Source organism: Delphinapterus leucas, chromosome 15 (assembly GCF_059928025.1).
Source record: "Delphinapterus leucas isolate spDelLeu-1000000601 "Yukka" chromosome 15, BTC_Dleu_Yukka2, whole genome shotgun sequence".
In the NCBI taxonomy this organism is placed as follows: domain Eukaryota; kingdom Metazoa; phylum Chordata; class Mammalia; order Artiodactyla; family Monodontidae; genus Delphinapterus; species Delphinapterus leucas.
This window is the reverse complement of record NC_143143.1, coordinates 40961085-40978584: the sequence shown is the minus strand read 5'-3', so window position 1 is coordinate 40978584 and position 17500 is coordinate 40961085. Positions and strand designations below refer to the sequence as shown.

At 41.3% G+C, this 17500-nt stretch overlaps 1 protein-coding gene across 1 annotated transcript in view; it reads right to left on the bottom strand.

Annotated features, from left to right (window-relative positions):
- CFAP61 (cilia and flagella associated protein 61) overlaps positions 1-17500 on the bottom strand; it is a 115635-nt gene that overhangs the window by 18267 nt on the left and 79868 nt on the right. Inside the window, exon 13 of the mRNA XM_089896512.1 lies at positions 14417-14556. Within this exon, the coding sequence (XP_089752638.1) occupies positions 14417-14556 (140 nt within the window). The remainder of the gene's footprint in view (positions 1-14416; positions 14557-17500) is intronic.

Here is a 17500-nt window from a genome sequence, read left to right as displayed (position 1 = left end):
CCCTATGGCTGAAGCCATTCTGAGTTGGGGTTTCTTTTATTTCCAACTGAAAACATTTCCACTGATAATCTAAGTTTTAAGATTTCAAAAGATGGTTTTAGAAGAACTCATGTTGTGAGAAGCATGTTTATGAAAAGACAAGAATTAGATGCAATGTACAGCACAGGGAATATAGCCAATATTTTATAACTTTTATGGAGTATAATCTATAAAAATATTGAATCACTATGTTGTATACCTGATACTAATGTAATATTGTAAGTCACCTATTCTTCAATTTTAAAAAAAGAATTAGAAAAAGATAAGACAAATTAAAGCATTACTTTGTATTAGATAAAAATCCATAAGACTGTCATTGTTCAAATATTCTTATAAAATCTAGCCCAGGGGTCTATTTATGCAATATAGAAGGGCCTTAAAAGCTCAACAGGAACTTGATTTAGATTCTTTCCAATACCAGAGTCTCTGGAGGGTTGCAGCCTTAAAGACAATGAAGGCTGACAGCGAAGGCAGACAACGAAGGCAAACAATGCCTTTCCAGGCGGACATTTGATTTTCCTCCCAGGTGCAGAGTGGGGTTTGGCAGCGCGTGGACTTCCGAGCCCGCTAGCGGCGTCTGCCTCCTGGGTGGGGACCCGCCATAACCCGACTGCGACCGGCTCTGCTTAATTTACTCCATGGAAGGCCGCACGTGGGAACCGGCCACCCGCCTCCAGTGCAGGTTGGGGAAGAGAAAAGGCCTCGGGCCTTGCACCCCGACCCTGGGTACCGTGGGCTTGCGCCTTAGACCCAAGGTTGTCACTTTCAGCACCAAGTCTGTCAGGCAGGCGGAAGTCCAGCTGCCCACTAGCGCCGCCACCACCAGCTGCATCCTGGCCTCGGCGGAGGCAGCGGAGGGAAGGCAAGCCCCAGCCAGCCCACTGCAGCAGCACCTATAGCCCCAGTGTTTGGTGTTCTGGATTTCTGACCTCTGTAACTCCTTTTTTTCTTAGTCATTAAGACACCTGTACTGTCTACTAAAAATCACATTGATTGGCAGAGCTTCAAGATGGCGGAAGAGTAAGACGTGGAGATCACTTTCCTCCCCACAAATACACCAGAAACACATCTACACGTGGAACAACTCCTACAGAACACCTACTGGACGCTGGCAGAAGACCTCAGACTTCCCAAAAGGCAAGAAACTCCCCACGTACCTGGGTAGGGCAAAAGAAAAAAAGAAAAAACAGAGACAAAAGAATAGGGACGGGACCTGCATCAGTGGGAGGGAGCCGTGAAGGAGGAAAGGTTTCCACACACTAGGAAGCCCCTTCGTGGGCGGAGACTGCGGGAGGCGGAGGGGGGAGCTTCGGGACCGCGGAGGAGTGCACAGCGACGGGTGCGGAGGGCAAAGCGGGGAGATTCCCGCACAGAGGATCGGTGCCGACCAGCACTCACCAGCCCCAGAGGCTTGTCTGCTCACCCGCCGGGGCGGGCGGGGCTGGGAGTGGAGGCTTGGGCTTCGGTCGGAGTGCAGGGAGAGGACTGGGGTTGGCGGCATGAACACAGCCTGAAGGGGGCTAGTGCACCACGTCTAGCCGGGAGGGGGTCTGGGAAAAAGTCTAGAGCTGCCGAAGAGGCAAGAGACTTTTTCTTGCCTCTTTGTTTCCTGGTGCGCGAGGAGAGGGGATTAAGAGCGCTGCTTAAAGGACAACATCCCTGGGAGAACGCACGGCGCGCCTCAGGCTGCTGCAACATCACGTAGGCCTCTGCCGCCGCAGGCTCGCCCCGCATCCGCACCCCTCCCTCCCCGCGGCCTGAGTGAGCCAGAGCCCCCGAAGCAGCTGCTCCTTTAACCCCATCCTGTCTGAGCGAAGAACAGACGCCCTCAGGCGACCTACACGCAGAGGCGAGTCCAAATCCAAGCTGAACCCCAGGAGCTGTGTGAACAAAGAAGAGAAAGGGAAATCTCTCCCAGCAGCCTCAGGAGCAGCAGATTAAATCTCCACAATCAACTTGATGTACCTTGCATCCGTGGAATACCTGAACAGACAACAAATCATCCCAAATTGAGATGACGGAATTTGGGAGCAACGATATATATATATTTTTTTACCTTTTTCTCTTTTTGTGACCGTGTATGTGTATGCTCTGTGTGTGATTTTGTTTGTATAGCTTTGCTTTTAGCATTTGTCCTAGGGTTCTGTCTGTCCATTTTTTTTGTTTTTGTTTTTTCCTAGTATAGTTTTTAACACCTGTTATCATTGGTGGGTTTTTTTGGTTTTGTTGCTCTCTTCTTTCCTTCTTTTTAAAAATTTTTTATTACTTTAAACAAATTTTTAATAATTATTTTTTATTTCAGTAACTTTATTTTATTTTACTTTATTTTATTTTATCTTCTTCTTTCTTTCTTTCTTTTTTTTCTCCCTTTTATTTTGAGCCGTGTGGATGACAGGCTTTTGGTGCTCCAGCCAGGCGTCAGGGCTGTGCCTCTGAGGTGGGAGAGCCAAGTTCAGGACACTGGTGCACAAGAGATCTCCCAGCTCTACGTAATATCAAACGGTGAAAATCTCCCAGAGATCTCACCTCAACGTCAAGACCCAGCTCCACTCAATGACCAGCAAGCTACAGTGCAGGACACCCTATGCCAAACAACTAGCAAGACAGGAGCACAATCCCATCCATTAGCAGAGAGTCTGCCTAAAATCACAATAAGGCCACAGACACCCCAAAACACACCACCAGACGTGGACCTGCCCACCAGAAAGACAAGATCCAGCTTCATCCACCAGAACACAGGCACTAGTCCCCTCCACCAGGAAGCCTACACAACCCACTGAACTAACCTTAGCCACTGGGGACAGACACCAAAAACAACAGGAACTACGAACCTGCAGCCTGCGAAAAGGAGACCCCAAACACAGTAGGTTAAGCAAAATGAGAAGACAGAGAAACACACAGCAGATGAAGGAGCAAGGTAAAAACCCACCAGACCTAACAAATGAAGAGGAAATAGGCAGTCTACCTGAAAAAGGAATTCAGAATAATGATAATAAAGATAATCCAAAATCTTGGAAATAGAATGGAGAAAACACAAGAAACGTTTAACAAGGACCTAGAAGAACTAAAGAGCAAACGAACAGTGATGAACAACACAATAAATGAAATTAAAAATTCTCTAGAAGGGATCAATAGCAGAATAACTGAGGCAGAAGAACGGATAAGTGACCTGGAAGATAAAATAGTGGAAATAACTACTGCAGAGCAGAATAAAGAAAAAAGAATGAGAAGAATTGAGGACAGTCTAAGAGACCGCTGGGACAACATTAAACACACCAACATTCGAATTATAGGGGTCCCAGAAGAAAAAGAGAAAAAGAAAGGGACTGAGAAAATATTTGAAGAGATTATAGTTGAAAACTTCCCTAATATGGGAAAGGAAATAGTTAATCAAGTTCAGGAAGCACAGAAAGTCCCATACAGGATAAATCCAAGGAGAAACATGCCAGGACACATATTAGTCAAACTATCAAAAATTAAATACAAAGAAAAATATTAAAAGCAGCAAGGGAAAAACAACAACATGCAAGGGAAAAACAACAACATACAAGGGAATCCCCATAAGGTTAACAGCTGATCTTTCAGCAGAAACTCTGCAAGCCAGAAGGGGGTGGCAGGACATATTTAGAGAGATGAAGGAGAAAAACCTACGACCAAGATTACGCTACCCAGCAAGGATCTCATTCACATTTGATGGAGAAATTAAAACCTTTACAGACAAGCACAAGCTGAGAGAGTTCAGCACCACCAAACCAGCTTTACAAAAAATGCTAAAGGAACTTCTCTAGGTAGGAAACACAAGAGAAGGAAAAGACCTACAATAACAAACCCAAAACAATTAAGAAAACGGTAATAGGAACATACATATTGATAATTACCTTAAATGTAAATGGATTAAATGCTCCAACCAACAGACATAGACTGGCTGAATGGATACAAAAACAAGACCCGTATATATGCTGTCTAAAAGAGACCCACCTCAGACCTAGGGACACATACAGACTGAAAGTGAGGGGATGGAAAAAGATATTCCATGCAAATGGAAATCAAAAGAAAGCTGGAGTAGCAATACTCATATCAGACAAAATAGACTTTAAAACAAAGACTATTACAAGAGACAAAGAAGGACACTGCATGATGATCAAGGGATCGATCCAAGAAGAAGATATAACAATTGTAAATATTTATGCACCCAACATAGGAGCACCTCAATACATAAGGCAAATACTAACAGCCATAAAAGGGGCTGTAACACAATCGACAGTAACACAATCATAGAAGGGGACTTTAACACCACACTTTCACCAATGGACAGATCATCCAAAATGAAAATAAATAAGGAAACAAAAGCTTTAAATGATACATTAAATAAGATGGACTTAACTGATATTTATAGGACATTCCATTCAAAAACAACAGAATACACATTCTTCTCAAGTGCTCATGGAACATTCTCCAAGATAGATCATATCTTGGGTCACAAATCAAGCCTTGGTAAATTTAGGAAAATTGAAATCGTATCAAATATCTATTCCAACCACAACGCTATGAGACTAGATATCAATTACAGGAAAATATCTGTAAGAAATACAAACACATGGAGGCTAAACAATACACTACTTAATAACCAAGAGATCACTGAAGAAAGTAAAGAGGAAATTTAAAAATACCTAGAAACAAATGACAATGAAAACACGACGACCCAAAATCTATGGGATGCAGCAAAAGCAGTACTAAGAGGGAAGTTTATAGTACTACAATCCTACCTTAAGAAACAAGAAACATCTCAAATAAACAACCTAACCTTACACCTAAAGCAATAGAGAAAGAAGAACAAAAATACCCCAAAGTTAGCAGAAGGAAAGAAATCATAAAGATCAGATCAGAAATAAATGAAAAAGAAATGAAGGAAACGATAGCAAAGATCAATAAAACTAAAAGCTGGTTTTCTGAGAAGATAAACAAAAATTGATAAACCATTAGCCAGACTCAACAAGAAAAAAAAGGGAGAAGACTCAAATCAATAGAATTAGTAATGAAAAAGGAGAAGTAACAACTGACACTGCAGAAATACAAAGGATCATGAGAGATTACTACAAGCAGCTATATGCCAATAAAATGGACAACCTGGAAGAAATGGACAAATTCTTAGAAATACACAACCTTCTGACACTGAACCAGGAAGAAATAGAAAATATGAACAGACCAATCACAAGCACTGAAATTGAAACTGGGATTAAAAATCTTCCAACAAACAAAAGCCCAGGACCAGATGGCTTCACAGGAGAATTCTATCAAACATTTAGAGAAGAGCTAACACCCATCCTTCTCAAACTCTTCCAAAGTATAGCAGAGGGAGGAACACTCCCAAACTCATTCTACAAGGCCATCATCACCCTGATACCAAAACCAGACAAAGATGTCACAAAGAAAGAAAACTACAGGCCAATATCAGTGATGAACAAGGATGCAAAAATCCTCAACAAAATACTAGCAAACAGAATCCAACAGCACATTAAAAGGATCATACACCATGATCAAGTGGGGTTTATCCCAGGATATGCAAGGATTCTTCAATATACGCAAATCAATCAATGTGATACACCATATTAACAAATTGAAGAAGAAAAACCATATGATCATCTCAATAGATGCAGAGAAAGCTTTCGACAAAATTCAACACCCATTTATGATAAAAACCCTCCAGAAAGTAGGCATAGAGGGAACTTGCCTCAACATAATAAAGGCCATATATGACAAACCCAAAGCCAACATCGTCCTCAGTGGTGATAAAGTGAAACCATTTCCACTAAGATCAGGAACAAGACAAGGTTGCCCACCCTCACCACTATTATTCAACATAGTTTTGAAAGTTTTAGCCACAGCAATCAGAGAAGAAAAAGAAATAAAAGGAATCCAAAGCAGAAAAGAAGAAGTAAAGCTGTCACTGTTTGCAGATGACATGATACTATACATAGAGAATCCTAAAGATGCCAGAAAACTACTAGAGCTAATCAATGAATTTGGTAAAGTAGCAGGATACAAAATTAATGCACAGAAATCTCTTGCATCCCTATACACTAATGATGAAAAATATGAATGTGAAATAAAGAAAACACTCCCATTTACCATTGCAACAAAAAGAATAAAATATCTAGGAATAAACCTACCTAAGGAGACAAAAGACCTGTATGCAGAAAATTATAAGACACTGAAGAAAGAAATTAAAGATGATACAAATAGATGGAGAGATACACCATGTTCTTGGATTGGAAGAATCAACATTGTGAAAATGACTGTACTACCCAAAGCAATCTACAGATGCAATGCAATCCGTATCAAACTACCACTGGCATTTTTCACAGAACTAGAACAAAAAATTTCACAATTGTATGGAAACACAAAAGACCCCAAACAGCCAAAGCAATCTTGAGGAGGAAAAACCGAGCTGGAGGAATCAGGTTCCCTGACTTCAGACTATACTACAAAGCTACAGTAATCAAGACAGTATGGTACTGGCACAAAAACAGAAATATAGATCAATGGAACAAGATAGAAAGCCCAGAGATAAACCCACACACATATGGTCACCTTATCTTTGATAAAGGAGACAAGAATATACAATGGAGAAAAGACAGTCTCTTCAATAAGTGGTACCAGGAAAACTGGACAGCTATGTGTAAAAAAATGAAATTAATGGATTAAAGACCTAAATATAAGGCCAGACACTATCAAACGCTTAGAGGAAAACATAGGCAGAACACTCTATGATATAAATCACAGCAAGATCCTTTTTGACCCACGTCCTAGAGAAACGTAAATAAAAACAAAAATAAACAGATGGGACCTAATGAAACTTAAAAGCTTTTGCACAGCAAACGAAACCATAAGCAAGATGAAAAGACAACCCTCAGAATGGGAGAAAATATTTGCAAATGAAGCAACTGACAAAGGATTAATCTCCAAAATTTACAAGCAGCTCCATGCAGCTTCACATCAAAAAAACAAACAACCCTATCCAAAAATGGGCAGAAGACCTAAACAGACATTTCTCCAAAGAAGATATACAGATTGCCAACAAACACATGAAAGAATTCTTAGCATCATTAATCGTTAGAGAAATGCAAATCAAAACTACATTGAGATATCATCTCACACTGGTCAGAATGGCCATCATCAAAAAATCTACAAACAATAAATGCTTGGACAGGGTGTGGAGAAAAGGGAACCCTCTTGCACTGTTGGTGGGAATGTAAATTGATACAGCCATTATGGACAACAGTATGGAGGTTCCTTAAAAATCTAAAAATAGAACTACCATACGACCCAGCAATCCCACTACTGGGCCTATACCCTGAGAAAACCATAATTCAAAAAGAGTCATGTACCAAAATGTTCATTGCAGCTCTATTTACAATAGCCAGGACATGGAAGCAACCTAAGTGTCCATCAACAGATGAACGGATAAAGAAGATGTGGTACATATATACAATGGAATATTACTCAGCCATAATAGGAAACGAAATTGAGTTATTTGTAGTGAGGTGGATGGACCTAGAGTCTGTCTTACAGAGTGAAGTAAGTCAGAGAGAGAAAAACAAATACCGTATGCTAACACATATATATGGAATCTAGAAAAAAACAAAAAACAAAAAACAAAACATCATGAAGAACCTAGGGGTAAGACGGGAATAAAGACGCAGACCTGCTAGAGAATGGACTTATGGACTTGAGGATATCGGGAGGGGGAAGTGTAAGCAGGGACAAAGTGAGAGAGTGGCATGGACATATATACACTACCAAATGTAAAATAGATAGCTAGTGGGAAGCAGCCGCATAGCACAGGGAGATCAGCTCGGTGCTTTGTGACCACCTAGAGGGATGGGATAGGGAGGGTGGGAGGGAGGGAGACGCAAGAGGGAAGAGATATGGGGATATATGTATATGTATAACTGATTCACTTTGTTATAAAGCAGAAATTAACACACCATTGTAAAGCAATTATACTCTAATAAAGATGTTAAAAATAATAATAATTTTTATAGATTTTCAAAAAAAAAAAAAAAGAGCATAGGGAAGAAGCCGGTTCTGATATCGTGTTCCCTTTATGAGCTGAACGATCCTACAGGCAAAACTACCATTCCTAACATTTGTAAAGCTCTTTGTGTTTAGAACTTAAAGAATTAGAAATCTAAGCTTGCTCTAGAGAACAGTGACCTGCTGCCATGGCCACAAGAGAGACAGGAACAAGAGTAAAAGTGCAAAGTGCAAAGACTGGACACGCTGAGAACCGGGTGTGCAGTTGTCACTGGGCTGGCGACAAAACTCACAGCAACAAAGGAAAGCTCCCAATGAGGGTTCAGATGGGAATGGTGACAAAGGTCATGATCTTCTAAAGGCACAGAAACTACTTCGGTTTGTAAGTCTTTAATTTTTCAGAAAAGAAACCAGATGTACATGATTTGCTCCAACTTTATATGTAAGTGATTAAAACAAAACAAAAACGAAGCTGACACTGCAAATGGTTGCAAAGAAAAACTAGGGCCATGCTGCAACCAGGACTAATTTCCAGACAAGTGTTGAAAGTCTCATCGTTTTAAAAACTTAAAATTAATTGTTAATAAAAGCAATACACGTACATAGTAAATAAGAGAGAGAGTGTACAAGAAAAGAACATGACTGTGAATTAAGTAATTAAGCCACTAAGAACAAGACCACTACCTCAGGCAGACCCATGGCCCGACCCTGATCCCCTGTCATCTGGTTGCTCTCATCAGCGTGTATTCATTCATAAAGAGAAGCCCAAGTCGTAAGAAAATGCCACCAATACACTCTATGTAAGAATGCAGAGAGCATAAAGAACATTCTAATGAAAGTTTCACCTGAGTCAGAGCAAAATTTAAAATCTCAGTGATTAAAAATTAACTACACTTTCTATTATGGAAGTAATGCATGCTCATAAGTTTTTAAAAATCAAACATAAATGAACAACCCAATCTTAAGAAAGGGCAGAAGATATGAACAGACACCTCTCCAAAGTAGACATACACATGGCAAATAGCAAATGAAAAGATGCTCAACACCATAAGTCAGTACGGAAACACGAATTAAAACAAGATACCACTACCCACCTATGAGAATGGCAAAAATTCAAAACACTGACAAATGCTGGCGAGGATGTGAGGAAACAGGAACTCTCCTTCGTTGCTGGCGGGAATGCAAAATGGTGGAGGACTTTGGAAGACAGTGAGACAGTTTCTTACAAAACTCAGTATTCTTACCATACAATCTAAAGTTGTGCTCTTTGGTATATACCCAAATGAGCTGAAAACCTACGCCCATACAAAAACCTGCACATAGATTCATAATTGCTGAAATTCATAATTGCCAAAACTTGGAAGCAACCAAGCTGTCCTTCAGTAGGTGACTGGATAAATAAAATGTAGTCCATCCAGACAATGCAATATTATTCAGGGCTAAAAAGAAATAAGCTATCAAGCCACAAAGAGACATGGAGGAACATTAAAATATTCATTACTAACTGAAAGAAGCCAATCTGTAAAGGCCACGTACTGTAGGATTCCAACTATGACATTCTAGAAAAGGCAAAACTATGGGGACAGGAGAAAGACCAGTGGTTGCCAGAGGCTGTGGGGAAGGAGAGAGGGATGGATAGGGGGAGCAGAGGGCATTTTTAGAAACCATTCTGTATGATAGTATGGTGGTGGCTACGTCATTGCACATTTGTCCAGACCCAGAGAGTGTACAACAGAAGAGTAAGCCCTCATGTAAACTGTGGACTCCGGTTGATAATGGTGAGTCCCTGTAGGTTCCTTGATGGCACAAATGGTGTAGCTCTGGTGTGGGATGTTAACTGTGGGAGAGTCTGTGGGGGGACTGGGGAAGGGGTCTGTAAGAACCCTCTGCACTTTCTGCTCAGTTGTGCTGTGAGCCTAAAACTGCTCTAAAAAATAAAGTTTATTAATGAAAAAAATCAAACGGAACCGACAGACATAAAGCAAAGAGTACGTCGCCATCTACACCCCTCACGTCTCTGTCCTGCTCCTCAGAAGCGCAAAAGGTTAATAAAGTCCCGTGGACCCTTCTAGAACATCTTTACATATGCAAGATAAAAACTAGATACGATGGTCCCCCAGTTTCCCTCTCGCCTTCTCCCTTTTAATAACTGAGTCAACTGAGTTTTTGCCGGGCGCACATCTGACCCTCTAGCAACTTGTCCCCTGGCCTCCCCCGCGGCTCGGCAGGGCCATGCAACCAACTTCCCGAGCACAGACTGTGACGAGAAGTGATGTAACTTCCGTAAGAGGACAGTCTTCCCCTCCCTTTCTCTTTGCACCCTTCCCCGTGGCTAAAATGTGACTACGGTGCCCTAAGCCGGCTCACAGCACCAAGAGGAAAAGAGCTCACTCTGACGACGGTCTAACAATTGTGTGCCCCATGGGCCCCTCTGACAGTCTGGGGATGCTCAGGACCCCTTCTCAGACTGATGCTTTTCAATGTGTAAAATCAAAGACAACAAATTATATCAAGTAGAGCTATCAAAATGTTTTTAAAAATGTGTGTTTTGCTAATATCTGTGCCTCCTCATTAATGCATCAAGTAACAAGTTTTGGTTGAGAATAAATTTACTGAAATTTCAAAGTACGATGAGCATCCATATTTTGAGACATCTGCGACAACCGTAAGGTGATAGGAGAATATCCGTGACTTCCACGGGCTACAAAGTCACGGCTTCGCTGACACGTCTGAGGTTTGTTGCCTCCATTCACAGTGGAAGGACACGTCAAACTTCAATCAGAGGTTAGTAACAGAAAGATGTAATTTTTCTTCCCATCCAAATTCGCAGACCCCTGACTCTCCACACAGACAGTAGGTGAGACCCTTGCTCTATGAGATGGAGGAGCAATGAGAGAAGTAACTGGGTCCCTGAACAGCTTCGTGGGGAAAAGCCACGACTCTCCTTAGACCACCTGCTCCTGTGTGGTAGAGGCGGAACTGTCCTCTGGCTCAAGCCACTGTGCTTTAGGGTCTCTCTGCTACAACAGCTTTACGCTGAAAACACAGCATAGGAAGCAATACGTGAGGCAGTTATGAGTTGGCTCTGGAAGCCGGCTGCATTCGTTCCAGTTCCAGCTTTGCTACTTTCTGCTGTGTGCATTTTGGACTAGTTACTTAACCTCTCTGTGTCTCAGTTTCCTTACCTGTAAGATGGGGGTAATAATAATGGTATCTAGCTAATAAGGTCACTGCGTAAAGACACACGGAAAGTGATTAAGAAAGTCCTTGAAACACTACAAACCTTCCATAAATGTAAGCTGTCATTACGATTATTACTATTATCATCTGACCCTTGCTTTTCTCACCATCCCAGCTATCATTCCATACAGTATGATATAGATCTGTTTTTATTTTTTCAAAATCTGCATAATAATGTACTGAATGAATATGCCAAAATTCATTTAACCATTCCCCAATTATAAAGTGATCATTTAGAATGTTCCTCAAAGTTTCACTTAAAAGGCTAATATATCAATTATAGAGAAAGCTCTCTGAAATTACTCTACCAATCCCTTTGTCACAAGATTTTGTAGCAGCTTTACTGAGGCATAATTTACATACAATTAAATATACCCATTTGAAGTGCACAGTTTGATGAGCTCCATAATATTTTGTAAGAATGAGACTATGTGAATAAGACAGCTTGAAAAAGTTAAATTATAGAAAATGGACGGTATTGACATTGTTCCTGTAATAGATCTACTGTTCACTTTCTATTGATCGAGTTGGTCCTATCGCAAGATGGAAGTGTGGGGAGCAGCTCCATTGCCCATTTCTCCAGAAAAGCCTCCACATTTGTATAGGTGATGCACCCCTCCCCCACCCAGCCCTGAGCTTTGGGACCAGACCCAAGGATGCCAACCAGCAGCCTCTGACCCGGTGATGGGTTCAAAGTCAGCCAGCAGAGGGCCAATCTGAGCCACTGAGATGCAGTAAGACTTCTGTGTTGGGGCTTCTGAACAGAAGCATCCCCTCCACTCTTCACCTGGTGGACTTAAGTGATAAAGGGTCTGGAGCTACCTCACTCATCCAGCAACCACTGTGTCTGAGAAGGGGTCAACTCGGAAGAGATAGATCCAACAGGGCTAATAATCCACGTATGGAACCTGAATTGCCCTCGGAGTCTTCCCTTGGTTCTGTGTAGTAATAAATTCTCCAGTTACTTAAGCCTATTTGATGGGTTTCAACCACTTGATATATCCAAGGTTGGTATAGGAAAATTCCAAAATTTAGGCAATGTGAGAAAGGAAATTAAAAATCACCCATGACAGTCCTCCTACCACCCCGAGGCAACCACGGGCCATCTCTAGCACCGCTGGCCGTGTTCCCCAGGAGGCAGCCTCACACAGAGATCTGCAGGTTGGGGGTGATGAGGGTGGCTCCTGGGACCCTCCACACCTATGGGAAGGGGCAGGGCAGGTCGGGGTAGAGGTGAAGACGGACTGCAAGCCACGGGGTCACAACAAATGCCCAGCTGACACCTCGGGGCGTCCTGGCTCTGGGAAGACCCTTCAGAGGTGTCCCTCCCCCGTCTCCACACACACAGACTAGTTGCTGGATGCAGGCTGCCCTCGGGAGGGCGGACCTTGGGCAAAGCCCTCTCTTCTGTCCAGGGCAGTCTCCTCGGCAGGAGACCCAGCTTTGAGCTGGTGGCGTCCACACACCCCGCAGGTGCGAAATTAGTCCTGAACGAGGGGGCCTGGGCGGCATGAACTACATCTGCACGTGTCCTTTTAGTCTACTTTGTTCATGCATTTTTTCCTTCTTTAGAAATTTTGGTCATATTTAAATCCTGTTTTATTTGATAGGTTTTCTACCCTAACATCACATTCTGAGCATTTTCTAATCATTAGATATTCTTAAAATGAACTGTAAGCATAGTTATAGGTTACTTCCTATAGGTACCATAAAGTATTTAAACATTCTCTTTACTACTGGATGTTTAGAGTATTTCCAATGTTCTTTAATCCTCAGATGTAAATTTTTGTTTGCATCTCTGCAACAAGTTTCCTAGGATATGTTTCTAGGACTGGAAGTAAAGAGTGAAAAAATATAAACTACCTTAATGTTCTGGCCAAATTGCACTTTGAAATTTTATGTCTATTTACATTCTGACAAGAGTTACATTTTTCTCATTAGAATTGAACGCTTCTATATTCTAATTCTCGGCAACTGACAAAAAATGATGTCTCATTCTTGCTTTTGTTTCTTTTCCCTTATCAGCAATAAGTTTGAAGATTTTTTAATATCCATTGATTTTTTGCTTCTTTCATATGCAAACAGTCTGGCCATTTGTGTGGGGGGGTTAGTTTTTCTATTTTGGTGTTAAATAGTCTTCTAATTGATTTATTAAAGCTCTTTATATATAAAATATACCAACCTTGTGTCTGTTATATTTGTTAAAAATATCCTTCCATTAGTCAGCTGCATTTTAATTAAATTAGAGTGGTTCTGAAATTTCATATAGTAAAAAAAAAAAAAAAAATCTTAATTTTTTTCTTCCATGTTCTAAAAAGACCTTCCCCATCCTGAGGCACAATCAAGTTCAATCTTCACTCACACTCCTTGTCTAGAACTCAGCGTTCTTCCTCAGGAAAGCTTCCTCTGACTGGGCCGAATCTCCCAATGATACGTCTCCATAGTCCCACAGACCCACTGCTGGTACACCCATCATAGATGCAGTTTACTTTTACAGGAGTGTTTATAAGCTTTGAAAGGATGTGGGACAACCAGTAGGCTGTTCACTGCTGTATTCTCAGAATCTGGCCCAGAACCTAGCACTGTAGGTAACAGTTTCTAATTTTTAACTATTGCAATATCTACATTTAACTCTTCAATCACTTGGGAATCTATTTTACTGTAGAGTATGAAGAACATTTCTATCTTTATTTTGTCCCACCATTTACAAAATAATCCTTCCTTTTCTCACTGTAACACAAATGCCATCATATACATCAGTCTATAATACCTTTACACACAGACACACGTTCAATTCTTACTCTTTTGGGGTCTGCGGTGGAACTCTTTCTTGTGTTGCCTTGTTCCAGCCATAGAAATGTCAACATGGCTATTGTTTTGACTATTTTGGAGTTAGATTATGCTCTAATATCTGACTGGACCAGCAACTTTCACCATGACTCTTCCCCTAAATGGACTGGTTAAAATCACTTGATCAAGTCCTCCGCCAATAAGACAATTTTAAAAATAAATCATTAAATTAAAATGTCACGGAGCTCCTGTTCCATTCTCTTTTTTTAACTTCATGGACTATCTTTTGGCCAAACGCACATCTGCTTACTTGAGCAATCCTGCCCGATGGAAGACGTAGAGGTCCTGGTCCAGGGTGCAGTTGTTGAAGGGGACAATCTTCACGAAGTTCTGTATGAGGACAAACTCAGGGGTGAGATGTGGCAGAGAAATGATGCAGAAGTTCTTGTCCTGGCATGATTGGAGACGAGATAAAAATCATTTATCACTAAACAAATTCCTGCCATAAAACACTAAATAGGAGTAAAATGTGTAAAGGAGATGGTATTCAAGTTAAAGATTCCTATCATTTGGAAAGTAATCAGAAAATTCAGGGGATAAGCAATTGCAAGAATATGGAGAAGGGCTTCCCTGGTGGCGCAGTGGTTGAGGGTCCGCCTGCCAATGCAGGGGACACGGGTTTGTGCCCCGGTCCGGGAAGATCCCACATGCCGCAGAGCGGCTGGGCCCGTGAGCCATGGCCGCTGAGCCTGCGCGTCCAGAGCCTGTGCTCCAGAATATGGAGAAAATATCTGTGTTTGACTGAAACCCGAATAAAGGAATATTGTGAATCATAGGACCCATTCAGCACAGCTCTTTTCCAGAAGTAGAGTTTTAAACTAAGGATGTTTGCGTTTGCAAATTCACTTGTATCCAGGAGTGATGAGGCTGCTCAGTGTCACGGCAAAGGCCCTGGGTTTACCAAGTGATGCTGCACCAGCCGCCAGCCGTGGTCCCCACCTCTGTGAGATGAGAATGTGGTGCTCCAGGCTTTTTCTGCTCTAAAGTCCTGTGATTACACATCAATGGATGTCTGTGTATTTTATCAGGGCACGGTCCCACTTGGGTGATGAAATCTAAGGGCGAGTTAACCTGGGCAGTGGGATCTGCGTGTCCTGACCTGTAACTGCGCTGTCCAATATGCTGGCCAGGAGCTGAGTCTGGCCACCGAGCATTTGGAATGTGGCTAGTGAGACTGGGGAGCCGAATTTTTAATTTTATTTCATTTGATTAAATTTACATTTCAAAACTGATACTTGGGAACCCTCCTACGTTGTTGGTGGGAATGTAAGTTGGTGCAGCCACTATGGAGAACAGTATGGAGGTTCCTCAAAAAACTAAACATAGAGCTACCATATGATCCAGCAATCCCACTCCTGGACATATACCCGGACAAAACTCTAATTCAAAAAGACACATGCACCTCAATGTTCACTGCAGCACTATTCACAATAGCCAAGACATAGAAAAAATCAAAATGTCCATTAGATGAATGGATAAAGGAGACATGGTATATATACACAGTGGAATACTACTCAGCCATAAAAAAGAATGAAACAATGCCATTTGCAGCTACATGGATGGACCTAGATATTATCATACTACGCGAAGTAAGTCAAAAAGAGAAAGACAAATACCAAGTGATATCACTTATACGTGGAATCTAAAATGTGACACAAATGAACCTATGTACGAAACAGAAACAGACTCACAGACATGGAGAACAGGCTTATGGTTGCCACAGGGAAGTGGGTGTGGGGGGAGGTTGGACAGGGAGTTTGGGGTTAGTAGATGCAAACTATTACATATGGAATGGATAAACAACAAGGTCCTACTGTATAGCACAGGGAACTACATTCAATATCCTATAATAAACCATAATGGAAAAGAAAAAAATAATAAAATAAAAACTGATACTCAGTTCAGTTATTGGAAAAGTTTTATGTATGGTTAGAACAATTTGGGTATGTGAATCTACTCATTCAACTGTAAATTTTACAAAATCTAGAAGCAGAGTGAGGATTTCTGATGACAATTTAGTGCTTGTATAGAGATGTGCCCTAAATGTAAAATACACATTGGATTTTAAAAACTGAGAAAATGGATGTACAAGATCTCATTAATACTTTTGCATACTGATTACATATTAAAATCATTAAATTTTGGACACATTGCATTAAGTAAAATATATTATTAAAATTGATTTCACCTGTGTCTTTTTACTTTTTTTTTATAATGTGGCTGCTGGAACATTTAGAGTTTGTTGTCTATGGGACAGTGCTGCCATGGACTGTCTGTGCTCCTCACGTCCACCGTGACCCTCTGCCCGGTGCCTGCAGAAGCAGCTTGCTCTTCCCAGAGCTAGTTTGTCCCTTTGGCATCTCACCTCCTCCTGAACCCTGTGAAGGCCTTGCCTGGGCGAATCCAAAACCCTGGGGACACATGTGCAACCCAAAGGAGTGAATCACTCTTTCACCTGATCTTCCTTCTTTCTAGCAAAATAACACAGCTCCTTCTGGGGAACTTGCGAGTCATGTTGTCGAAATACTCAAGCTGAAAATAAGGACTAAGTGCCAAGCCCTGGGGGGCTTCCTCTGGGAGAAATGAGTAATTCCTACCATATGATCCAGCAATCCCACTCCTGGACATATACCCGGACAAAACTCTAATTCAAAAAGACACATGCACCTCAATGTTCATCGCAGCACTATTCACAATAGCCAAGACATAGAAACAACCAAAATGTCCATTGACAGATGAATGGATAAAGGAGATGTGGTATATATACACAATGGAATACTACTCAGCCATAAAAGAGAATGAACGTAATGAGTTGCTTCAACATGGATGGGAAGGATTAAGGATGAAGTGACGAGGGTATTTTGTTTCTGTCTCCCCATATCCTGAAATAATTAATTAAAAAGTAAACATGCCTTTTACTATCTTAAAGCCAGCATTGCTTTTGTAATAATACTGAAGATCTGTCTCTGCATGGACTTCAAAATAGGAATGAATTGAACTTACTGAATTTACTTTGGGGCATCTCGGAGGGAAGCCGGCTTTGCAAACCCTCCCTCAGGGTCATCTACAGTGTTTTATGAGCTTCAACATTAATTCAAAAAAATTACGATGGAAAACATCATTGCCAAGTCTTCATCATCTTAACAAAATGAGGAAATACAATCTATGATCACATAGCTTTCAGGCAACAGAATTAAACCTATTTTGTTTTTTAGCCTTGGTATAAAGAACATCGAGGAAAAATAAAAAAATAGATAATTTGCCTGTAATTAGCTAACTGAAGAAGCACGGTTGTTGACTTGACTAAACTGATAGACCAGCCATGGAAAAAGTC